General features: G+C 40.3%; 1 protein-coding gene across 3 annotated transcripts; it reads right to left on the reverse strand.

Moving 5' to 3' along the window:
- Positions 1 to 521: 521 nt before the first annotated feature.
- On the reverse strand, positions 522 to 24229 carry impg2a (interphotoreceptor matrix proteoglycan 2a). Of its 3 annotated transcripts, none has more exons than XM_051403825.1 (22): positions 23427 to 24229; positions 23138 to 23329; positions 20827 to 20993; positions 20699 to 20724; positions 20547 to 20579; positions 19103 to 19149; positions 18678 to 18727; positions 18435 to 18590; positions 17341 to 17399; positions 17219 to 17239; positions 14745 to 14953; positions 13185 to 13228; positions 11300 to 11495; positions 9914 to 10917; positions 9146 to 9433; positions 8824 to 9043; positions 6943 to 7153; positions 5419 to 5607; positions 4290 to 4491; positions 3472 to 3551; positions 2924 to 2984; positions 522 to 2443 (listed from the first exon to the last, which is right to left on the reverse strand). In XM_051403825.1, the coding sequence occupies exons 1-21, from the start codon at positions 23548 to 23550 to the stop codon at positions 2942 to 2944; spliced, it is 3561 nt and encodes a 1186-aa protein (XP_051259785.1). In that variant the 5' UTR covers positions 23551 to 24229; the 3' UTR covers positions 522 to 2443; positions 2924 to 2941. The 3 variants fall into 3 exon arrangements, with proteins under 3 accessions (XP_051259785.1, XP_051259784.1, XP_051259786.1); XM_051403824.1 differs by having other exon boundaries at positions 522 to 2532; positions 23427 to 24226; XM_051403826.1 differs by lacking the exon at positions 20547 to 20579 and having other exon boundaries at positions 522 to 2532; positions 23427 to 24227.
- Between the last annotated feature and the right edge of the window lie 1402 nt (positions 24230 to 25631).

Raw genomic sequence — 25631 nt, forward strand, 5'->3', positions numbered from 1 at the left:
CCAACACCTGGTTCAACAGCATAGTGGAAAAAGCCAATATATCAGTGCAGTGGGAAGAGACAGAGCGAGTTTCTTTTCTTGACAATGGCAATAGTAATGGTAGAAGTATTTATATTCTTTACTTCAGTAAAAGTAGTAAAGTAACAGTACTCTGTTAAGTAAAAGTCACACATTTAGAATTTTACTTAAAGTAATAGTTTGACATTTTTGGAAATACACATATTTGCTGAGTTAGATGAGGAAATTGAGACTCCTCTCATGTCTGTGCAGTAAATATGAAGCTAACAGGTTCGCCTAGCTTAGTATAAAGGCTGGAAATATGGGAAAAAGCTAGCTATTTTATGATATGATATCTTTGCAGTGGTGTACTGGCAATTGTGCAGTTTTTATACAAAAACAAATCATATCTGACAGGCTGATCACATGTTTTGTAAAGTAACTAGGAACTAAAACTGCATAAAACTCAAGTACCTTACAAGCTTAAGTATTGTACTAAGACATTTCACCACTGGACCAAAGTCTGCATTTCATATAAAACATTTTATTTTTGTACATGTTACAATTTGTTGGTAGTAATTTACACAGCTGCACGGTATGATAACACTGTTAAAGTGGTGAAACAGTTATCAGTATAAAAAGTTGTTCATATATTGAAACAGTTGAGACACACATGATTTACATCCTACAACTGTTAACGTCTTCAATGTTATTTACATGACAGAACACTGTATGGGATGTTTGTCCAGGTGGCAGATGGAGGATGTTGACAAAAACTGAATGCAGACACAAAAAAGCATGCAAATAAAAATAAATTGGAAAATGCAGATTGCAAAAGGCATGACACTGTGACAAGTGTCTGCTTCACCGGTGTTTTTCGCTTGTGTAGACCCCTAAAATAAGAGCAAAGGGCAAGAAGCGTGAAATGTAAACAAGTAGCTAGGACATGATCTACGTGTCTAACTCTGACCTAGTGAGAGGACTGACCGCCACGCTGTCCGACAACAAGCGGAAACCTACAAATTGTAATCGGCTGCAGCTGTGAGGGTCCTCTCAAGGGAGAACAAGGATCAAGCACGAGTCCAGGGAGGAACATGACAATACCAAAGAAAACACTGGAATTAGTCTATTAGAATTTCCAGATCGAGGAACAGGATCATGGCCAAACAAGTAGTCACAGGGCAGATTGTTTTTTTTTAAGAACTGTTGGTAACCTTGACGTTCTTTCAGCAGGAGATGCAGCTTGAGGTTGTCTTTCCACAGAGCACATGTTGTTTATCAGCTTGCCTTTCCTGGTTCTCCTGTTCTTTCAGTTGCATTACATCTGAAAGCAGTCCATTTGATCAAATCCCTGGGCCGCTTGCCCCACAGCGTTTTTCCACTGAAACGTGTTTTCACTTATTTCTGGATCCCAGAGCTATAAAGGGTTCATGCTCTCTGCCTTTCTCCTATCGCCACTGTTTTCACTTTGTCATGTCTACCACGCCATACATTTACAAACATACAGCTGTAAAAGGCAGAAAAATCACCTGCCACTAGGGAAATAGCTGGTAAAACATTCAGATTGTGAAAAGCTGCTTTTACACTGATGAACAGTATAGTACATACACTGACACTAAATTTGGCCTCCTTAAAGAATTAGAAATCAACCTTTTAGGAAATACTTCTTGTTTGCTTTCTGGCGGAGTTGAGTGGAAGATCGATGCCCTTTTCATACCTGTACATTTAATGTAGGGCTACAGCAGGCAGGAGTTTAACTTGGCTTACCAAAGAGGTTACAGCTTAGATAACGGCTGCTTGTTGTAGCTTCATATTTTACCCAACAGATATGAAAGTTCAATCTAACTCTCCACCAGAAAGGGAACACACGTATTTCCCAAAATGTTAAACTATTCCTTTAATGTACAATAGTATATATAGAGTTGATCCATTGCTGTTGCTTTTGAATTGTAAAAATAGAGACCACTACATTTCAAAGAGTATTTAAAAGTAAGATAGCACCATTGACTAATAAAGAGCAGCTCTCTCTGAGAAGACCTAAAGAGTAATTTTGAGCTTTGTAGACACAAAATAGTGAAGAACTATTTACAACAATATGTTAACTATCAAACATCCTAACACTATATAAAACACTATAAGCAAAACTATATACATATTCACAGTTTGGAGTTCTTCCCTTTAAGAATGGACAGATATGAGTATGATTTCACTAAGCAAAAGTACCACTGTACACAATACTGTTAGGTGTCTGACAACATTTCAAGTAATAGGATGCGGTCCAGTTTTCCCCAAAGGGAGACGTCCAGTAGATGAGCAGCAAACACGACCCTTGATGTCACAGCCAGCTCACCCAGTCAAGAGAAGGCACCGAGGAAGGAGGAAGAACAGTCTGCCCACACAGGCAGGGACATATGCAGACACAGAGAGGTTGATGTTGTGAGTTGGTCTAGAAAATAAAGATCAGTGGGCTGAATGCAGTCCATCTTAAACAGTCCAGAGTGCCATGGTGAGCAAGTGGAGAGTCTTCACATGTTTCTGTGCAACAGAAAAACTGTCAGTCCACATTTGTAGACATCAAATATACACACTACACAGTTTTCTACTCTACAGTTTTAAGTTTAGTCCCAATGTAGTCTCTTACTTCTAAGTGTCTTAAATGGTCTTGATTGAGCAAATTGAATTTGGTCTTGGAAACACCTTATTCTATCTAATCCCATATATTAACCTTTGTAATATATTTATTGCTATTTTATGACACTTTTACACAATTACAAGGTCTATATTAACTTCTGCTAATTTTGCTAAATCTTTTGGTATACATATCCTTGCATTAAGTATTTTGCACCATGGTATGGATCTTTAAGGGAATTATAATTGAAACTAATTTAAATTGAGGCCACACAGTCTTCAAGTGAAGAATAAATACCTTGTTCACAGGAGATTTTCATGTCTGTGCAGAGGAGCTCTCTCTGCAGGTATCCACGACACTGTAGCACACACAAACAAACACAATAGATTTCATCTTTCTAGGCTAATTAGTTACTTCATTTTCTGCACAAACAAGTACCCACAGCACAGGTTTATCTAGCATGAAGGATCTCCATGGCACACAGAGCAGTGATCTACAGCCAGATACCACTTAAAAACAATCACCACTGTTTAACACAGGCACACTGCTACTGCCAGACTGCTGGCAAATGAAGGAATGTCTGTGTCTCATAATGGTTTCTGTCTCACTGTATCAGCTCTGGGCCTGGCTGGTGAAGATTTAAGAATGATAAATCTGTTTCCACACTGGTTTGGCATGGCTTGAACTCTGCATCTCCTCCAGCTCTCAACTAACAAACGAATCAGTACAATCTTGCCAGACTCCTGTATCTCAAACTCACTTCCCTTTTTCCTCATATCCTGGTTTGTTTGGCCCATGTGTTTATCTCATTGCAGCATAGAAGAAAAAATTAGAGAGGCACTCACGCTTGATGCTGCCGTACAAAATCTGCAAACTGCCGGTCCTTAGCGTAGAGCTCGATAATGCGTATCCTGTCTTGGATTTCCTGCAGAAATACATGATATCATTAGGGAGGGAGCATTACATCACAGACAGATAAACAGTAAACTGGACAGGCTGAAGCTCAATCAAAACCTGACATTTTACAAAAAAAAGTTATTATGACTTTCCTATTTAAGCGGCAAAAGCCAGTTGGTGATGGAACAAGTTTACAACCTGAGATTTCCTAATTCAGATCCTTGTCAAGTAAAATCTCCTCGTAGGAAATGAAACGATGTGCCCTGCCTGGGTCAATACCGAACATCCAGATGGCCTTAAGCAAAGTACAGCTCCCACCTGCACTTGAGTACAACTGTATACATTTTTGTGTGTGAAATTAGAAATTTCAACGCACTCAGTGTATATCCACATTAGGTTGATTAAATTTCAAAAAACACATCTTTTCTCTCCCACAAAAAGGGAGCTTTTCCAAAACTGTCTTCAGAAGGTGTAAATCTTAAAATGCCATTTTATTGCGGGGAAACAAAGCTTTTGCAAAAATATGACATAAGCCAGTCCAGTGAGGGTCAGGGGTTGTGAGCCAGTAAAGTTAAGAAGACGACCTTTAGTGGCATTTAACTGTCTCACCTATTTTAAATATGAATATACCCAATCACACTGACTGTCAGACAATATCTCAATAATAAAATAATGACTTTATCAGCACTGTGGCACAGCAACTCAGTATGACTGCTGCTTAACATCTCTTCTAAATCAACCAGTAGATAGTAGCCCCCACACACACCTCCTTTGTCAGTTCACTGTTCTCATAGATGTGTCGTATCTCCTCGCTGCTGAAGTCAGTGGAGGCCTCAGCACTGGCGCTACTGTACACAGGAGCTTCAGGATAGCGCCGGTAGTAGTGGCTGTAGCCTGTTGTGGCTTCACTCTCAAACATGGGGTTATACTTTGTCGCCCTCTCCAGAGATGGGAGGCTCTCTGCTCGCCTGCGGAGTAACAGACCAACAGAAAAATTAGTCACAATGTAAAGGCAGGATGATAAATAAAGCAACACAACAGAAGCGAGAAGAGAAAACCAATGCAGTGAAAAAGGCTTTGCGTTCATTAACCTTTATTAACCCTCCATAAGTCCTTTCTCCCTGAGTCGGACTCCAGTCTGGGGTCCAGATTGTCATAAAGCCTATTGTGTTAGGTGTTTAAGGCTTTTTGGAAATAGATCAGCAACATATCTGATCAGTTAATTGGCTGAGGTTAACACTGTGTTTCTTCACACACTACTCTGGGAATCATGCCAGACACACATATATACACATAGACAGATGGTGAACAGATACTGTGTCTCTTTGGGTCTGCAAAAGAAAGAAAAAAGTGAAGAAAGGATCAAAGCAGGACAGGAGGAAAGAGACACCCAGGCAAAGGCCATTGCTGTAAGTCTAGAGGGGTGAAGGGATAGTGAAGTGGATCGTTTTGGCCGTCTAACTGAGGATACAGTCATGGGATGTCTCAACTTATTCTGTCCCCTCAAGAAAGTAACCAGGCTCCTTTAATCTAAAGAGGATTACGTGGAGGAGAGAAAACTTCAGACACACTAAATTTAAGTGTTTCTGTTCACTATCAAACAGACAAGCAAGTGTTGTTTATTTTCAGGGGTAGAGTTAACAGCTTTTGCAGGCGGATAAAAAGGAATCTTACTGGGTAATTCTTCATATACTGTTTATCTTATTAAGCTTTACAGTATAACTCAATAACGTTTTTTCTTCCTAAGGCAGCATGTTTTTTGGATGCAACTTTTTAATGGCAAAAAAGTGACATGACACAGATTAGAAGGCTAGATATAAATCACGTGTGTGTGTCTCTCATCATCAAGGATGGCTGAAAAGTTTGGCCATATGGTATGTGAGTGGTTTCCTCACCGTATGGGGTCCTCTGACTCATCCTTGTCATACTGATCTCGTAACGTCCTGGCAAGGAAAAAGATGACTCCGGAGGCCACCAATAGGAATCCAGCTACGGAGGCAATCGCTATGCCGACCACCAGCGGCTCGGATACGTATTCCTCACAGTGCTCTCCTCTGTACCACCAATTCTCCCCGACGCGACACCTGAGATGACAACACAAATTTGTCAGCAATGTCCCAAAATTATTTCCACAAAGACTGGTGTAGATTCCTGTTTAAAACTCACAGCACAGCAGAAGAACAAAATGTTACAGAGCATGCCCATTACTCTTCTTCTGTTTTTTATCCTCTGTTAAATGATTAAAGAATGTTAAAATGAGTGACTGAATCCTCAATCATGTTCGTATTTTGTCTTGACATAGTTCATGACATGTCTACAATTATACAGTTCTGTAAGTGTCATTAAATCAGAAATGCCTTGTTTTGGAATTACTGTAATAATCCCCAAATGTTTGTTTCTTGTCGCCATGGAGCAACGAAATACTTTTGGTTGGACGGCGTGAAGTAAACAACAATCCAATAGCATCTGCAGCTGCCTGTATGTTTTATGCTGTGGTGGTGGGTGTGAAACAAAGGTTAGCACTCCTCTTGGCACAGAGTCTCCTGTCAGTCTGTTCTCAATCATTCAATTTATAGCGCACCACATACAGCCGTGTGAACAGAGCCAGGGGACATGTTTGTGTCCCTGATTTGGATTATTGGCATTTCATTTTACACACAATAACCCATGCAAATGTCTGGACATGATGGAAACACAAACACTTACAAAAACACACACAACAAAGTCTGTAAGTAAGCCTTTGAAATGTTGTACATAATAAAATAAATAAAATATGGCTGTAACACTATATAATGAACAACATTTCACTCAACAAAAATGTGATAATTTGCATCCTGGGGCTTAGAAAATGGATCACAATATTAATCAAATCTTAGCAATTATGCCTTCCCAGATGGTACTCGTTGTTTTCATTTATTTACAGTACATTTAATGCCAAAGGGCACGATTACATTAACATAGTAAACAGCCAAAGGTTTGAGTGCTGACTAAAAATGTTGACATTATCTTTTTAACAAAGAACCGTCATCCAGGCCAAAAAAATATAAATGTTTGAAGACTGTTAATTGGGGTATGGAGCCAACTAAGGTGTAAAAACAAAAAGCCCTATTGCATGGAGTTGGTTATGATTATAGTTCATTAGGCTAGAACACATGTTAAGCTTCCAAGTATGAGGAGCCAAATGAAAAAGAATGCTTTGGAACAAATGCTTGGAGTGCATTGGACATCTCTTGTCTCCACATGATCAACTTCCAGCCAAGCAAACCAACTTTAAATATAGAAGAGGAAGAAGAATCTGGCCTCGTGCAGGATTTGAAAAGCTGTTGGGTTTTCTGTGATGAAGCACTGGCTTTGTAACTTGCAAACTCAGACACTCTTTCCCACACACACGCAGATCACTTCCCCTAATCCCCACCCACCTGCAGATGGCTCCCTGGCCAGGGATGATGTCACACTTGCCGTCATTGAGGCAGAAGTCATTTCGCAGCTCACAGATACTCTGACAGGGCAGGCTGTCCACACTGAAGTAGCCAGCATTACAGACACACTCCGCCTCCCCTGACCACTTGTTCACCTTACACTCTGCATACTCGTTACACGCCTGGAACTTACAGGGGTCGGCCTGGTCACCTGCAAACGAAAGAACCAGGATTGCTGACTTTAAGGTATCAAGAGAGACTGTAGTAAGGTTGACTACAGGTTGTTCTTTTCATGCAGTGATCAGCATTTAAAAGAGGAGATATGCAAAAATTTGTTTCCAAAATGATATGAATACCCTTAAAAAAGGTAACACAGACTTAATGGAATAGGCCAACATTTTGGAAAATGCGCTTCTTCGATTGATACCAATCTCATGTCTGTACGATAAATAGCTTAGAGAAAACGACGAGCCTGGCGCTGCCATTGGATTAAAAAATGCATTGATTAGCACCTCTAACATTGCAAATTATGTTTTTTACACTTCAGGTTACAAATAAAACAAATAAGATATAACATGTTAATCAGTGATCTTAAGAGGTGCCGTTCCAGTCCAAACTAACTGGCTGCTAAATATGGTAAATATTTACCGTTCAGATCTGAGAGTGGTATCAATCTTCTCATCTAACTCTCTGCAAGAAAGCAAATACTACAATGCTGCACATTTCCCAAAATGAAAATGAAACTATTCTATCAAATTACACCAAAAATAAACACAAAATTAAGCAAACTCAACAACTGCAGCCCCAATGCATGTTGGGATCCAGTATTGTGTGTTAGCTGTGACTCAGATTGATTATGACAGCTGAGTCATGTAAACACAAGCATGAATCGATGATATCATGAATGGCCGATTACAAGCTAACTGATGTTCTCAGACACAGACGCTTGGAGATCGATACCACATGGGGAAATAAAAAATGTGCACAGAAAATGTTGTGCTGAGTCAATAACTGAGCCACCATTATCAGATACTAAGGTAATATAGTAAACACGCTGCGTAAAACCAGAGCTGCACGCAGTAATCAATCAAAGTGCACTTAATGATATGTGTAAACTGGGCTGCTGTCCAGGGAAGCCCTGATTATCTCATCACAGCTGAGTGACCGTGACATTCGCCTCATGAGACCACAAAGTGTCATGACAGGGATTCAGCACCTGCTTTCTCAGGCCTTTTCACACACTAACATGTTTTTAATACTGACTCAGTGTCATTATTTTACAAAACAATGTTCTGAGATCATCCAGTTATGGGAATAGTTCGAAGTTTGGGGAAATATGCTTTCTTGCATAGAGTTGGATGAAAAGAGTGAAGCTACTTTCATATCTGTACTTTCAATATGAAGCTGGAACCAGTAGCTGGTTAGCTTAGCTCAGCTTTTAGACTAGAAATAGAAGGAGAACAGTTAGCCTGACTACAAGCACCTCCAAATCTCGTTAGCTATTTCATGTTTGTTTAAAACAACAGTTTGTGGTTTTACAGGAGGTTATGTGTGGTACTATTTCTTGGCTGGGCACAGTGACTTCCTGAGTTTTACAGGTGCTGGTTGGTGGATTTTGTTACATTTGGACAGACTACCTGTTTCCTCTTGTTTCCAGTCTGGACAGGCTAGCTGTTTCCTTGTTTCCTGCTGAGCTAACATAACTGTGTACTGGCTCTAGCTTCATATTTACTGTGCAGACCCAGGAGTAGTTAAATCATCTAATCTAATTCTCAGCAAGGCAGCAAATAAGCATACTACAGTTGATGCTATGACAGTTGTTTTGTTGTTGATAAAAGAATTAATAAAAACACAATACAGTGCACATCAGAGAAAACCCACCCGACTCAACGTCCAGTGAGTACTTATCGATGGCCAGGTTCATGGTCTGGTAAGCTGTATTACAGAAGTCCTCCAGGATCAGATAGACTGTGGTGGTGACGCCTTGTTGCACGGGCTTGCCAAATTTCATCCGGCTGTTGACCACAATGCTCCCGTTCCTGAAGTTCAAGATCTCCAGGTTCTCAAAGTGACTCAGGTTGGACTGCAGGTAGGGCACAAGCTGGGAAAAGATTGAAAAATGTGCAGTTTGATGTTACAAACCAGAGGCTTTGATACAATAGTGGAGATACTGATACAAGTCTGGTAAATGTGAGAAATTTACCAGCTCTAGGAAGCGTTGCTCCAAAGCTTTGTATTCTGGGGAGCTCTTGTTAAAGAGATCATCTGAGAAGATCATGTTGGTCACCCTTAGGCTGAAGAACACCATCAGTGCTCGTCCAGGGTTCACAGGCATGGCGATACTGGCTTGGTCTGTGCCGTGTGCCACGCCAAATGGAAAGCCAGTGCTGCCCTCCTCTGTGTGGTTTATTAAACCAAAACCATAATGGATCACGTCAAAGCCCTGGTCCCCGATGGTGGCATCATCCAAGCCTTCATTAGGGGTCTGGATCTGGGGGATAAAAGAAAAAGTGGATTGATTTTGAGATGAGCCTTTAAACTTCTCAGTGGGGTACAACAGTGTTTATAGGTCTGCTTTTAAATCCCTACAAATTCAAAGTCAAACTGAAATAAAAATGTTATTGATTTTTCTGCAGAGATAGTGCACCCCAGGCTACATTTATGTAGCGCCTGAAAGATGACAGTCCTCATAACACTGGCTCTCAAACATCAAACACATCAACCGTTGCCAAGGCAAACACTCACCCCAAAGGCCTGAAGTTTAGATGTTGTTTCCAAAGATTTGTACAACAATGTTTTATCCTCATTTTAAAATGGAAAACATGCACATTAGCTGCAGTATCAATATAGTTTATATTTTTTTAAAGGAAAGTAAGACATGATTCCTTTCAAAAACTAAAATTGTGTATTTGTGATACTTGATGCTCTACTAATTTTCGCAAAAATATCAACATCGATTCTTTTCCTTTACCTCCACCAGTGAAGGGATGATGATGTCCGGTTGCCCCTCAATGGCAGGGTCTACATCAGAGATACGAGTGAAAGGCGACTCCCTCTCTGGAGACAGGGCAGTCGGTTTAGCAGGGCTCACAAAATCTGTCACTGGTGGTTTTGGTTCATCCTCGTTGACCAGTAAGATCTCATCCTCTGTAAGATCCTGTGTCGAGATCTCTAGAGCTGCTGTGGTCTCTTCTTCTACAGCTGGAGCTTCGGGTAACGTCTCTTCCTTCACCTCTTGTCCCTCGCTCTCTGTTGCTTCCTCCATGCCAGCCTCTTCAAATACAGGTTCCTCAGGATAGGTCACCACCACATTAACGTCTTCGTCTTCCACAGGCTGTATGGGGTAAACTTCCTCATTATCAAGTGGAACATCTGTGAGGTTTGACTCTTCCTCTGTGACCTCCACAGAGTCTTCATCAAGAGGAAGCAGACCGGTTTCTGCCGCCTCCGGCTCTGATGCTTCACCCGCTACATCTACAGACTCAGGAGGTGGGACTAGGGCGGGCAGGCCTTCTTCTTCTGTGGTCTCAGCTGCAATTGTGGAGATCTCAAGCTCCTCTGGAATCTCTGCTTCATTCACAACAACCTCATCCGGATGCTCCTCTTCCACAGCTGTAATAGTAGGTTCTTCTCCCACTGCCACAACATCAACTCCTGCTGTTACAGCTTCAGACACAACATCTGCATTTATGGTGACATCTTCTGTTACCAGCCCATCTTCTGAACCAGTCTCCTCAAAAGACTCTTCTTCTGCTGCTGCTGCTGCTGCTGCTGTGGGTGTAGATGGCTGGAGCAGGTCCTCCAAGTCATCTGCGCCAGAACCAGAGGCCTCGACTTCCACTGGTGGTTCAGGCAGTGTGACACCCTCTGGCAGCTCAGGGGAGGGAAGCTCAGCTGGGAGCTCCTCTGGTGGAGGGTTTTCTACAGCAGGAGTCTGCACAGTGTCCTCCAGCAACAGACCCTCTTCTTCAAAGCCTAGAAAAACAAAGACAAGAGGAGACTCTCTTGTTGGTCTCCTTTGATAGAAACTGGCTACTTGTTTCCAGAGCAAACAGATCTATCCAACAAACTAGACAAAACATTTGACATAATCGACAAAATGAGAATTGAGAGATTCAGAAAATCATCCATCCCTTTCCTAAGAAGTAATTTCAGTGCATAACATAACATAATGTAGTAAAGTTTTTATATATTGTGCTGGCGTGCATGCTTTAAATGCAGCCATCAGTGTAAATTGTCATGTAACCTGCAAACAAGGGAAATAATAATAGAAAAGGTAGATGTGAAAAAGAAAAAGCATCATACGGGGATAAACTGCATGTGTGAATTTATGCTTGTGTTTAAAATAAACACTCACTGCCAGCTTCAGGTGCAGTAGTGGTCAGGACAGGAGCTGGAGGCACAACTGCACTCTCCTCTAGAACAATGATGTCCATATCTGCTGTCGCCACTGTGCTGGTTTCAAAGAGCTCGGGCAGGATATCATCTCTGTTGACATCTTCAGCGTTCTCTTCTAGGATCACAACCTCTGGTTGCTCAGCAGCGTCATCAATCTGCATCACAAGCAGGCATTATGATGTAAACCATTTCGTCACTATTTAACTGGAGTGTGTCATGCAACAGGAGCCGGCTGTTTAAAGGTCAGACCATTCAGATCTCCTCCTGCTGCTGCTTTGTGGTTTGGACACAATTTTTACAAGGTACACTATGTATATGTCTTTACATTAAAGTTATCACAAAACTGAAACTGTAAATAATAAAGCAAAAAACTGAACAAAACCATGAGATTGAATGTGACAGGCATCAAAAACATTCTATCTACTATCAAAATTTTATTTTGCCATTCTTTTTAAGATTTCAGTTATTACTTAGGTTTTAAATCTGTCAGAAGTGTGTCAGCAGTGATGTCACGGTGTACTGACACCCTTGATCTGTGGTTGCCAACCTTATTTCCTTAAGGAGGTGAGTTTTCAGATGGTTTTAGGATTTTTTTATACGATTCTGTTTGTATTGTGTATTTTTTATTTTTTAATAACCATACATTCTATCTAAGCAAACCATTTCATTTAATTTTCAAAATGCTGAGACATAGGTTTTCTGACACTTTAAAATCAAGAAGCTGTTTTGTCACTGTTTACTTGTGTTTAGTAGAATTCAGTTTTTCTATGACTAGCTTACTGCTAACCAAGCTAGCCACTATACTAGCTGAGGCTAATGTGCTTTGTTTCTTCTTGACATGAAGGACAATGTAACTAATTAGCTTACATACTAGTCTATATTTTTGTGAATCCAGTTTCCTTGTTGCTGTGCAAAATAGTTTCTACAATACATTTGGTCTAACTCTTGTTTATCTAACACTTGTTTTATAATCGCTGTCATTGAATGTATTGTCCAATAGTGTTTTCAGTGTCACAGTTGCTTGCAATAAAAGCATGAAAGGAAATCCACTGTCTTCAAAAGATTTACTTTGAGTTTATGAATTATTCACAATCATATAAATGCAAATGTAATTAATAAATGCATGATGGATTTTTAAATGTATTAATGTAATGACTGGCCTGTTAAATTCTCTAATTATTTTTGTGGCATACTGCAGGCTTCATATTTCTAATAACGGAAAACTTGAAAAAAAAACAAAAAACAGGAGCTAAATCTAAAATGTTCCAAATCAGGGCAGCAAAATGCTTCGGTGGCACAGTAGCTCTCTGCTCTTGCCTGTGAATCAATTACAGATGATAAGTTTGCCAAACTTTCCCAATTCATATAATGAGTCAAATTAATCACTTAGCAAGCTGAGCTATAAAGTGAACCAGCAGACACATTTAGTGCAACCCAAACTCTGATTACCATCAAACAGCACAGTCAACCACAAGACAGCACATATAAAGACAGACTTTAGATGATATTATTTGTCTGAATAAACTCATATGTGCTGTCTCTTTACTTGCTGTGGGGTGGTGCACTGTAGCCTTTGCCCTAGAATAGCAGTGGATTATTAAAGCAAGAGCCAAACTAATCCTCAAAGCCTCACTTGATCCTCACTGGTGAGCTCATCCCCTACCTGCACTGGTGTGGTCTGGATACTATCACAAGCCAGTTACAGGTTATCACAACATTGCTCATACTGCAACTGTCAGCTTCCTTAAAACAAAAGTGATTTATCAGCTGTGGAGCTCAAAACACCTGGATGGCCTGAAGAGAGATTGTTGTCATGATAGTTGTGGAGGCAACTTGTTACTCACCATGGCTCCGTCTGCAGTGTTGACAGACTCAGGGACCTCAGACACTGTGGAACCAGGGGAGAAACAAATATTAATACAAACTGACACAAAAAAGGCAAATGTGCCAAATAGCTAATATAATCATGGCTGCAGGAGTCTACAGAATCCTTTTTACTATTACCACTTCAGCACAGCCTTCATTTTGACAGCATTACCTTCAGGGGTAAATATCTACAAATCAGCGCTAAAATCTGGAGTGAATATCAGCCGCTGTGCGCCAAGGCTATTACTGCATCACCACCAAGGCAGAAAAACAAAGCCAAGCTGTGCCTTTAACTTCCCCAGCCACACATGTCAGCCATATGAGAGTGTTTAGCCATCATTTCACATGTCCAAGATTATAATTAATGTGAGCATCAGATGGCATTCATCTCCAGGGGAGCTCGCTAACACAGTGAACAAATGACACGCATTCTCTCAAAAACATGAGCAGGGAGAAATCTCACAGGAGGAGAAGATGCTATAGACATTATCACATCCTTCAGTTTCTGGAGAAGGGCCCTGGTCAGAAGTAGGAGGTTGCTAACCTACTTACTGACTGGCCATGTCTAACAGATGCAGTGTTTCAAATCTCCCCATGTGAGCAACTGTGTATGTGAAAAACATGAAACCTTTTGTGGAGCAGTGCAAAATCTGATGTACAGCACCGGTTGGGGCTTGAGACCACAAGTTTAAAAATGTAAAATATATCGAGGTTTGAACTTTGTAAGAAGTAAGCATAGCATCAGCCCACTCCTCATTCTCTGCTTGAGGCTAGCGGCTCATAAAACACCTGAATCTCCGACCAAACTGTCGGCGGTTGGGTTGCACTGTGGTTAATGCAGACACCAGGTTTCGACAAGGAAGAAGAATATGTGGAATAGAAAAGACAAAATCTCTGGTTCTACAGCATCAAGTTATATTCTTATAAGACTTATAATCTCCTTAACCTGTCTGATTACGTTACAGGCGTGCAATCCTTAATAGGTAAATTACTCTTATAAAAGTTAGCTGTAAGATGTTCTGGGTGTAAGCCAAAATAAAGGAGTGAAGTAAAGCAGAAAAAACCGGAGACCTCAGATTTCAAAAGTCTCCTTTGCTCAGTTCTCTTTTGCAGACCATGTAATGACAATTATTTAACTGTAGCACAAAATAAATACACAGTTCCTATTACTGATGATGTGTTATTTGTTCATTAAAAATGGCCCACTTTTGAGCTGAAACTTCTTACAAATATGTCTCTGTCGTCTTTGACAGAAAGAGCAGACAAATAAGAAACAGATGAGACTATTAAAACCCTGGAATGTTTTCTCAAGTGGTGTAGCGTATGTTGTAATATCAATGCTGGGTCTACTGTGTCTCTATTTGATATGACATTTGGAGGTTTGCCCTGCACTGCATGCACTAGCTCTGCCAATGCGTTCCCAGTGACTTCACTGCCATGCCAATTAAATAAATATAATGGTGGCATGTGTGTGTTCTGTTACACTACAGGGAATATCTTTAGGGAGCTCAGCAGTCACGCACTGGCCATCATCTTACCACTCTCCAGCTCGACCTTATGCAGGGCTTCGGTGACAAAGTTCTTGACCTCGCTGATGGTGTAGACCACCGTATAGCGCTCCATGATCTCACGGTATGAATTTTCCACCAGGTTCGACTGCAAGGTCAGGTAGTCCAGTTGTTCAGTGCTCACTCCTGCTCCGTCCACCACAACTGTGACAGCATAGTCCACCACGACACCATCCAGCCTGAAGACATAAATATGTAGTGGTTACATCCAATCCACATACTGAATAGTCTCTTGCAGTGGAAGCATATTGTGATATACACTCCTCGGGCCACTTTAATAGGTACGCCTATACAGTTTCATGCAATGCAATGCAATGCAACAGATCTGCCAGATTCTACATTTTCCTAATGTTTTGCCCACCTCATTTAGAAATAAGAATATTAGAAAACGCATTTCACTACATTGCAGTTGAGTTGAACCCCACTGCAAACGAAACAATTGTAAACGTATAGTTGAATTAATACCTCTTTAATAGTGTAAATATTATCTTTGTGAAGGTAGAATTTATGGCTAAGCTGTTGTATATATATATATATATATTAGCGCACCTAATAATGAGTGTAATTATATTGAAACTATGTCGCCAACATTAACAATTCCAAGCAGATTTTGAGTTTAAATAAAATTTTTAAGTAAAATGTGTTATTAACAAATGGTGTGAACAGCATTAGAACAGTGAAACACTATTTATTACATTGAATATCAATTCAATTATTATTATTTTTTATTATTATTAAAGATTTTTTTTAAATATATCGATATATATATCTCAGGGGAAAAAATATTCACTGTAGGGCCAATATGGTGCAAACATTACATTAAGTACACTGCAGAGTATATGTACATCTCCTCACATCCTTCTACACTAGTTCCTAAACTAGTTCCTAAACTGCACCTAAACACCATGTTCCATTGTTATTCTACACACATTTATGTATAAGAAAGTATAAAATAATGTCTCCTGGACGAAAGAGCAGTTCTCTAAGAGGATGAAAATCGCTTAGGCTTTAGCGTGATTTAACGTCAAACCTGTTAAAAGAGTTGTAGAGAGCTTACAGTTGACTGATGACTCCAGTGATTTACTCCTTCTCGGAATGCAGGAGTGCGACTGTATAGGCCAAAAAACAGCCGAGTCAGCAGAATTATCAATATCATCATAATAAACATGGAAACCTCACAAGAGATTCCAGGCCCTGGAAAAAGCCATCTATCAGCCTTCATTTGACTACTGGAAGCCCTCCACTCTGACCTAGTTTGTTGGATTTCTGGCGGACAGCTGAGCATGTGCCGGCCCACAGGCAACCACATTTAGGAGGAGACCCAATTTTTCCTCCTTTAGTTTCACACATACACAGAGGCAGGCAGACAGAGATCTACTCCTGCTGTGCCCTGTTATCTGCAGTTAGCAGCAGCATGCAACATTCTTCACAGCATCACTGTGAGAAAGTATAAATATATTTCTCAGTGTACAGTGTACTCTCACTGTATGTTTGCACAATGATGAAGGTGGTATGTAGTTGTACTTGAGTATTTCCATTCTCTGCTACTTTTATTCCACTATATTTTGAGATTAGAGACTAGATTGCTGTAGTGAGTTATTTCGCAGATTAATAATTTACATACAAAACGATGATCAGATACTAAATCATGATGAATTATTGAGATTAAACTGCCCAATACTAAATAAAGTTGTCAAATTGGCTCCAACTTGTTGCAATATTAAAATGTTTTAGAGGAGCTGGTGGGAGGTTTTAATTACTCTTGGTTAGAGCCAGGCTAACTGTTTCCCTCTTTTTCCAGTCTTTGTGCTAAGCCAAGCTAAGCTAAGCTAAGCTCAGCAGCTGTTGGCTGGCCTTATATTTACGGTACAGATGTGAGAGTGGTATTTCCCCGAATGTCAAACTATTCCTTTAAGTAAAAATGTATAATGCTAAAGAATTTTAACTGTAATGTAACAAAATTCTTATACTGTGGTATTGCTACTTTTTCCACCACTGGTAGCAAGAAAAACAGTCATATCTATATATTCACTAACTCCTCACCCTACATTTACTTCTGTCTCGTTGCTCTTTTTCGCCTTCACTCCCATGACACACACAGCATCTTTCCCTTTAACCCTCCTCCTGTCCAACCCCTTTACCACAGGTGGTAAAGCCCTGATAATCGTCTCTATAGGATAGCACCTGCTGACTCCATTGGACCCATCACGATCCCACTTAACAGGTGAGTGACCCAACTAAGACCATTAACATAGGCAACTAGAGACACACTTAACACGTGCCACGCTCACAGGTAAACACAGTGGGAGATGAAGGTGAAGCCATATACGCTCACGCAGATCTAGCTAAGGAATGGTTGATTGGGATCTGTGGGCTTAAATACAAGACAGGGTGGGGATAACTAATACAAGGTCAAACTACCACGGCCTGTACTGATGACTCACCCTTGGGTGTCCTTTTGGGGTCTACATGAAACAAGGAGTAAGGTGAAATTGTGTTAAGGCAACAAGTTGAGTTTTGACCATATTGTGAGGACCCAGGATTAAACCACTACAAAGAGACCAACCTGAAATCCAGCACAGACACACTCTTAAATCCAGGAAGCCCCTCCAGAGCAGCCTCTATCTGCAAGGACAAAAATGATCCAGCATCATAAACAGGCCTCAATTAGAGTTTGTTTCTTATTTTGAAGGGGTTACATTGAACTGGCTTGGTAAAATAAATCAGATTTATTGTTCCAAAAGGGCTTATTATGTTCAAAGTAGTTGAAAGGTCTTGAGTCTTTTGTGTTGTGGCCCACATCATTATCCTCAGGAGGTTCACTACTGCACTGTGGTCAACTTCTTTTATTGGTCTACAGAGCCTTGCTTCTAGGCACTAAGAAAAAAACAACACATATACTGTTCTACAGACTTAATTACCCAGTTTATTCTGATTATCCATCAGAGAAAGAGGATACAAAAAGGTCTCTAGAGGTTTTTGTCTCCTGGTTTGTCCTCCAATTCCCCCTTTTCTACACACAGTTACTACCTCTGAGTCCCTGTCCTCCACACAGGCTTATAATCTTCTCAAAGCACGTAAACTGGTGTGTACGCAGTGTGTGTGGGTACATAAGTGAAGTTACGTAGATTTTATGTGTAAAGCAGATGTCCAGCCATAATAATAAAAAAACGGGTGAGCAATTAGGTGAAATGACACCAAATCAAGTATGCGCTTATTATGTTGTTATTTACAAAGTATGTCTTTGTCTGTATGCCCTAACACATTTGTGCGTCAAGCTGACTGCCAGGGAAATGTACCTAAACAAATTTACTGCATTTTCAGAGTACCTGTAAAAACCACTGAGGGCCAGTACCTGCACATACGTGTGCACGTGCAAAAGTTTATCTATTCCCAAGACACATCATAATGCTGTATTTTCAGCACATAGTTATTTCACCAAAACCAAATGTGTACCATAAAATCTGTGTTTTTGAACTCCTGCCTAACAGTTTGGGTTTAACTACTGCTGCTGTTAAAGTGTGCGTTATTAAAACTAACAATGCATCCATCACAGACCATAAACCAGGAGATATAGTGAGTCCAGTCTGCAGCCAAGATACAGTAGCACGAAGGGGAGTCGTAAAAAGAGACAGACAGAAGTTGAAGCTGGAGACAAACCTTTTCAGCAAGCTGTCTGCTGAGTGTTTGGTACTGGAGGCTGGCTGGATCTTTGAGGTTGTCGCTGTAATTCTCTCCGGTCAAGAGGATACTGAGCTCCACCACCTGCTCCAGCACAGCCGGGGTAGGAGGCTCCACGGCTATGTCATTGTCCAGCTGTGCAATAATAAAGAGTAATATAGTTAAGTGTATTATTAAAGCATTATGAATCCCAATATGTGAACGATCTGTGTGTGCACTTACTGGATTCTCCTCTACCTCTGGGACAGAGACAGCTGCTTCCTCTGTGTCTTCTGGGTGGTTGAGGTCATGTGCAAAAAAAAAAAAAAAAAAAACTTACGTTGGTATATTTAAAGTGAATGTGAGCTTAAACCTTTGGCAAGTGCAGTGATTCCTGCTGGTTGTATGGATTAGACTGTCCTGACCCGGAGTACTTTCGAAATCACAGGCTTGCAGCCAAGCTCACTCACCACACACAGAGAAAGATGGACTAACTTATTGCATAAAAAGACATAAAACAAAGACTATTGTAGGGATATGTGCATACATACACACAACATAATTGTCTGAAACTGAAACAACAATGCTTGAGCACAGGTATAGAAATGGCAGGATGCTTGACAGTATAATGTCCTACAGCTAACAGTGTTGTCAAGAGTGACACTAACCCAGCTCAGGAGCCGCCGCAGCCTCCGGTGTGTCTGTTGTCAGAGTGCTGTGAAACAGTAGAAGATTTTGCTGATATCATATTACCCCTACTTAATCAAAAATAAACAGCACACAGGCTTTTCAGGGTAATGCACACTGAAGGTAGAGATGGGTCTACAAATGGGATTTAAAGGATTTAAAGGATTTTTATTTTTAATCAACAAATCCTCTTAACAGTCCAAAATCAATAATTAATTTACTCTGTCAATAAGCCAGATACAGCTAGCTGCCTCCATTGTCATAAAAAACTCATTGTTTTTATAACACTTATGCCTATTCATTTTCTTTACGAGAGTTGGATGAGAAGAAGGATATCAATCTGAAATTTGTATGCTGAATATGAAGCCACAGCCAGCAACAGGTTAGCTTAGCATAGAGACAAGGAACAGGGAAACAACTAGCTTGGCTCTGTCTGAAAGCCAGCACATCTAAAGCTCACTAATTATAATCAATAATTAATTCTAATAATTATTAGCACATAAAAAAACAAAACTGAAGTTGTTTTGCAGAGGTTACTGTGTCGGACTATTTCTTGACTTCCCAGAGTCTTGCTGTCATTGTGACATTGCCAGGCAACAAGTGAGACCACCTTTGGACAGGCTAGGTGTTTCCCCCTACTTTCAGTCTTTATGCTAAGCTAAACTAAGCTAAGCTAACCGGTTGCTGGGTATGGCTGTATTTAGATATGCTATGTGTTAGGTTTGTCTATGCTGAAAATTTGTTTGAGGATGGCTAAAAGATATGTTATATATATTATCTTTTAAACATCTTCAAAAATTGAATTATCTTTTCGACATAAAGAGCCTCAAACATAGCTCATCTAAGTACAGGACAGAAGAAAGTTGACCGAGGTTTGCTCAACTGTAATTGGAGCACAGAGCGAAAGGGGGCGGGGCTTAAGAGGGTTCAATTGCTTTAAAAAGATTCATACTGTTACTGGCTGACATGTTACGATGATTATGGCCGGTATAGTTTTATAACTTTATGAGCATGCGCAGGGACACAGTTCAGTAATACTGAAGGAGAACAGACTACACTGACCAATGTGATGGAAGGAATAAATAAACTCAATGTGTATATATGTGGGTATAGAGCTTCTCTGCATGTTTATAATAGTTTTTGAAGGCATGAGCTATATCAGACTGTGGCTACATAGACAAAATTTAGCAGAATGTATTTTTTATTTTTTTTGTTTAGTTGTTTGGTTTTTTTGATGGAACTTGTTGAAAATAATAAAAAGATAAAATAATACCACTGTTATCTTTTAAACTCAGAGAGAGGGCAAGCACACAGACGGCAGAGCTTGGATATCAGTATCCAAGTCTAAGACACACAGATAAAACAGGAAACAAATGAACATGAGACATCTGAACAGGTAAGGTTGAAGAGACTTGACAACCGTACCTGCACATATGTTGCCAGGACCTGGTGGGCTCACTACAGATAGTAGGAAGAATGACACATTTACAAAACACAGACTTAATGATAAGATCATATATTTATGATTGAAATAGTGAGCTAGTTGTGGAGGGAAGGAGGTGGAAAGTTTCTCTTACCTTTTCACACCAGGCCGTGACATTCTCTAGAGATAGAAAAAACATATGTTGTAAGCTACAGTGTCAGCCACCTGCAATATATTATGTTCACAGATGTTTTTTTATTACACCATTAGATATTCACAAACCTTTTTAACCAGAGCCTGGTGCTCCTCTGATTGGCTAAAGTAGGTGCCAATATCTTGTGTCGTGACTGTGCCCTCCTGGCACTGACTCATCCAGCTTTGGTACTCTTCTTGCTCTGGCAGGCGGTCCCAGAAGATCTTGAAAGCCTCCCATATGGTCTCCTGGCACACTGGTCAGACCAGAGAGAGACAACAGCCACTTAAAAAACAAGCTTGCAGAACTTGCTTATATAGAAGTGTTTTCAAAAGTCTTTCCACTTCAATTCTTATCTCTATTTTTCTCTATATTTATTCTCAAGGTCTGTTCTAGGTAACAAAGACCACACTCTTTGCTCATTAGCAGGGGAAAGAAATCATCTTTAATTCACCAGTTACTTCATTAATTAATCTAAGACCTAGATGTTAATAACTGGAAGTTATGAGACCCCTAATCTATCCCCATTGTCATGTTAACTTCAAGACATAACTCCTTTTCATGAGTCAGCCTGCTGGGCGCTGATCCAAAGTCAGTGCACAGACATATGCTCCGATCTTCTTCCCTAATCAACGCCGACTGTGAGGCCAGAGACACCAAATCACCTCCAAATCTAGCTTACATAACAAACCTCAAGTTTCAAGAGTCACAGACTCTCTTTTGGCATCTACAAGCACGTGTTTGTCCAAGTCTAGCTGCCCAGGAGTTCATTGACAGGAATCACACCTTGATCTTTGCCCACTCAGTGTTTCTCAAGTAATAAGGAGTCAAAGATGTTTTGTCTTTGTTGAATATTTTGTTTCACAGCTCCCGTCCACCTGTTGTGAACTTTGCATCTGCATCATGAGGTGTCAATTCACCAAAATCACACAAAGAAATGTATTTTCTCATTTATTCCTAGAGCTATCAAGTAGAGGTGGCAGAAATATTTAGATTCTTTACTTTAGTAAAAGAAGAAATACTGCAATGTAAAATGCAAAGCAAAATGTACTTAAAGGACCAGTGTGTTGGATTTAGTGGCATCTACCGGTATAGTTGCAGATTACAAGGCCCTTGCCTCACCCTCCAGTTCCAAGTGTGTCGGAGAAACTACAGTGGCTACGAAACTAACGAAAAACACAAAAGGCCCTATCTAGAGCCAGTGTTTGGTTTGTCAACATGGCAGCTGCCGTGAAAGAGGACCCACTCCCTCTGTAGATAAAAACAGCTCATTCTAAGGTAACAAAACTATTACTTTATTCAGGTGATTATACACTGATGAAAACATACCTAATATTATATTCCATTTCTGCCAATAGATTCTTCTAAATGTTACACACTGGACCTTTAATGTGTAAAAAGTATAACTACTTAGTATAAAGAAAAATGACTCCCATGAGTGTTTTATTATTATTTTATATCAGTGGTTAATTATTACTGACATTTTACTGTTGTATTTGGCAATGTTGGAACTAATTTCAACTATTTTACATACAGTTAGATGGTTTCTGCTGCTAATCAAGTACTGTGAAAGTGAAGAAAATTTAGTTTGTGAAACAGTGCCACTTTAACACTAATAGAAACACATCAAAGTCTGTTAACAGGTCTTAGGAGTACTGCTGCATATGTGAAAAACATTGTATAAAAGACTTTTGTGGCTCCAGAGGGAGCTGTATGAAATCTGAACATCACTTCAGAAGACTAGTTTGAAAATGAAAATGAAAAGAAAAGTCTCTAGAAACAAGTGAGCTTACCAGACCTCTTTAGCCCACTCCTCATCTCTATTTGACGTTAGAGGATTAGCCGCTACAAGCAAAAACACCTGAATCTCCAACCAAACTGTCGGGGGTTGCATTGTGGGTAAAGTTGACAATTTTGACAATTCTGTCCGATATCAGACAAGAAATACTTATAATTTAATACTTTTTTTTGTGTGTGTCTGATAATGTGCAATGCTAAATTGTTCTCTAGTACTATTTTATGGGTAGATATCTCAAAGCCTGGCCACATAAAAACAGGATTATCTGAGCAGATACCAATAGGGTAAGTGAGCAAATGCTTTTTGGACTGACTGACAACCTGAAGTAGACCACAGTCTGTTAGAATGCAAATCTCATAAGGCCTAATTGCAACTGGTGTCCACACAGATGTCTGCTTGACCCAAGTGAATCCCTTGGTGTAAATGTGGCAAAGGTTAACATTCTTGCCTACTGGACGAGTCCTTTCTTGCACATCTTGACAATCTCACAAAATCAGTTTCTTGTTGTTATTGCTGAGTGTTGTGTGTCCTCACCCATTATCTGACCCAACAAAGACATTGCCAATATCTACTAATCTACTCTCATTTATGTTCAATCTTACCTCTGAGCTGAAAGTAGCTCAGATGGTTTGCAACAACCTGCTGGGCGGTCTCTTGGGCACAAAGTTTGACTCCACTTGGGAAAAGGATGTTGCGTTTCCGTCGAGAGAGAACTGCTTCGTGAGATACAGGCACAGGCTCCTGACTATAAGGCAGACGCAGGTAACCCATAGAGGAACCTTCCAGTGTTGCATCTAGGATACCGCAAAGAAAAAAAACACATTAAAACTTTAACACATCTTTATCTTTGAGTAGTGAGCAAGAAGTGTGTAAATTAACTACAACACATACCTGTCCTTATGTCCAAAAATACGACCACAAAACTAAATACGACAGAGTAGAAAACGCATCTCCAAGATACGATGCTCATGTTAAATCCGTGATTGTGTTCAACTCCGTCGGCTTGGAAAAGCATCAAGTAGATATGTACTCCTTCTCAAGTCATGGAACAGCAACGTGAACAGCTTCTTACAAGTTTGCATAGTTCAGAAGTCTCCAGACGCAGAAAAATAACAGAAGCCCCTACAGAAATCATTTGACGACACTATGACACACTGGCTTCCTGCAGAAGAGAGGTGTGTCCCATGGTGCTGAGAGGACAGCTCCTGGCTCAGGTAGATAGGCAGATGGCTCCTGGAGAGAAGGGGATTTTTTAATGCTCGCTAATCCTGTTTGCTCTAAGCCTTTTAGAAGAGCTCGCCAAGAAGTTACTGGAGCAACACTGGGAAGGGAGGGCACTTAGTGTGGAGGAAACGTGGCCGGAGAGGAGGTTACAAAGGCCACAGAATCAACAGTGAGCAGGTAGATGCATTAATACATTCAGATATTGTGGTAGTTTACTGGGATTTAGTCGATTTAATGTTTTCTGCAACACTCAGCAGAGCAAATGTTTGCCAGTGAAACAAAATTTGATCCTCAAGTCAAAGGACAGACCCTTTTACTGTTAAAGCACCCTGCCATCCAATCAGGCAAATGGCATTAAACACATCCAGCCTTTGGAGATCACAATGGCTGTTCTGCATCTGCTGCGCTAAATGAAATCCAAAGCCAACAGGATCATAGAACGGAAAGTGCTGATCAGACAGTTGCAGTTTCTAGTCGAAGAACTGCGTCACTTCAGATAACGTTCTATAATCTAGAAAGAAGCTCCTTACAAATAATAAATAATCCCCCCCTCCCCACCCACTCCCACACGAAAAACACAGTGATTATGTGTCAGGTTGTTCCAGCAGCTAAGGAGCAGCAACTGAAATCCTCTCAGTATGTATATATTGACAGCAGTGAGAGTCATGGGCTTAGTCTGGACTCGACCTTTAACCCCAAACTCTTGGTATGGGGTTTATCCTGTTTTTAAAAGGGAAACCATCCTCTTCTTATCTTTAAGTAGCTGCATTACGTATGTGAAAAGAAAAAAGGAGAGTAATGAGGGATAACAAACTTACAGTTAAGTGAGCCAGTGCATTAATTTTACGTCTCACCTACATTATCCTCAATGTGGCGACATTAGCATGCCAACAAGCTCAAAATGACAAATCCCATAGTGATGTTTAGCAGGTATGTTGACCATGTTCACCATTATAACCAAGTGTTTTAGCATCCTATCATCTGGTAATTGGCTCCAAATACAGAGTACAACTGCAGCTGCAAAATATCATTTTTCAGGTTTCTGGTCATAACCCAATCAAAAATTTTAATTTTGACTAGATGGTGGTGCTTGGTCAAAAGCAAAAGAATAAACAAATTCTCAAATATCACCCGCATGGCCGTACTGGAGGAAAGTTAAGGAGATCACCAAAGCAATTACGATTTATCATCTGGGAACCTTCCATGTCTGTATCAAATCCATCCAGAAAAGTAGTTAGACCAAACTGGTGGACCGATAGACATCGCCATAGAGCCAAGCTGTTGGATTAAGAGTAATCAGGGCATATACAGCATTTTTGAACCACAGATAAAAACCTGCAATTTCAGGAACAGTTACAAATTGTTTCGTAAGTCTTTCTGCGTCAGGGTAAGAATTCATAAATAAAACAATTGTTCTAAAATGTCTCTTAAATGCTTCCAAGGCAGAAGTGATCAGTTTGACTGGCCTAATGGCGCTGTTGATGGTGAAGGAATCTGGCCAAAGATCAGGTCATAGCAGTGGCTGAACCAATGTTTTACTCTGTAAGCTCCAATGTGTGCCTGATCCTATACCTTTAGATCGTGGACAGCCAGCAGGGGAGCCAAGTAGGCCTAGAGTACAGTGGGTTTTACTACTCACTTACTGTATGTGTGCATTCCTGTACGAGAGATCTTCCCGATGCCATGAGACACATTCCTCTGCTTCTAATAGTACAATGTTAAACAAAGTACAAACAATACTGTGTGCAGACAGAGGACAGGTTTTGCTGTGCATAAACATTTGTAATTAACTGGCAACTGAGTGTAAATGTTGAGCACGCGGAATGGCTGCAGCACACTGCCATACAAAATGCAAGGGGGGGATTACTTGGA

Source organism: Dicentrarchus labrax, unplaced genomic scaffold (assembly GCF_905237075.1).
Source record: "Dicentrarchus labrax unplaced genomic scaffold, dlabrax2021, whole genome shotgun sequence".
Taxonomy (NCBI): domain Eukaryota; kingdom Metazoa; phylum Chordata; class Actinopteri; family Moronidae; genus Dicentrarchus; species Dicentrarchus labrax.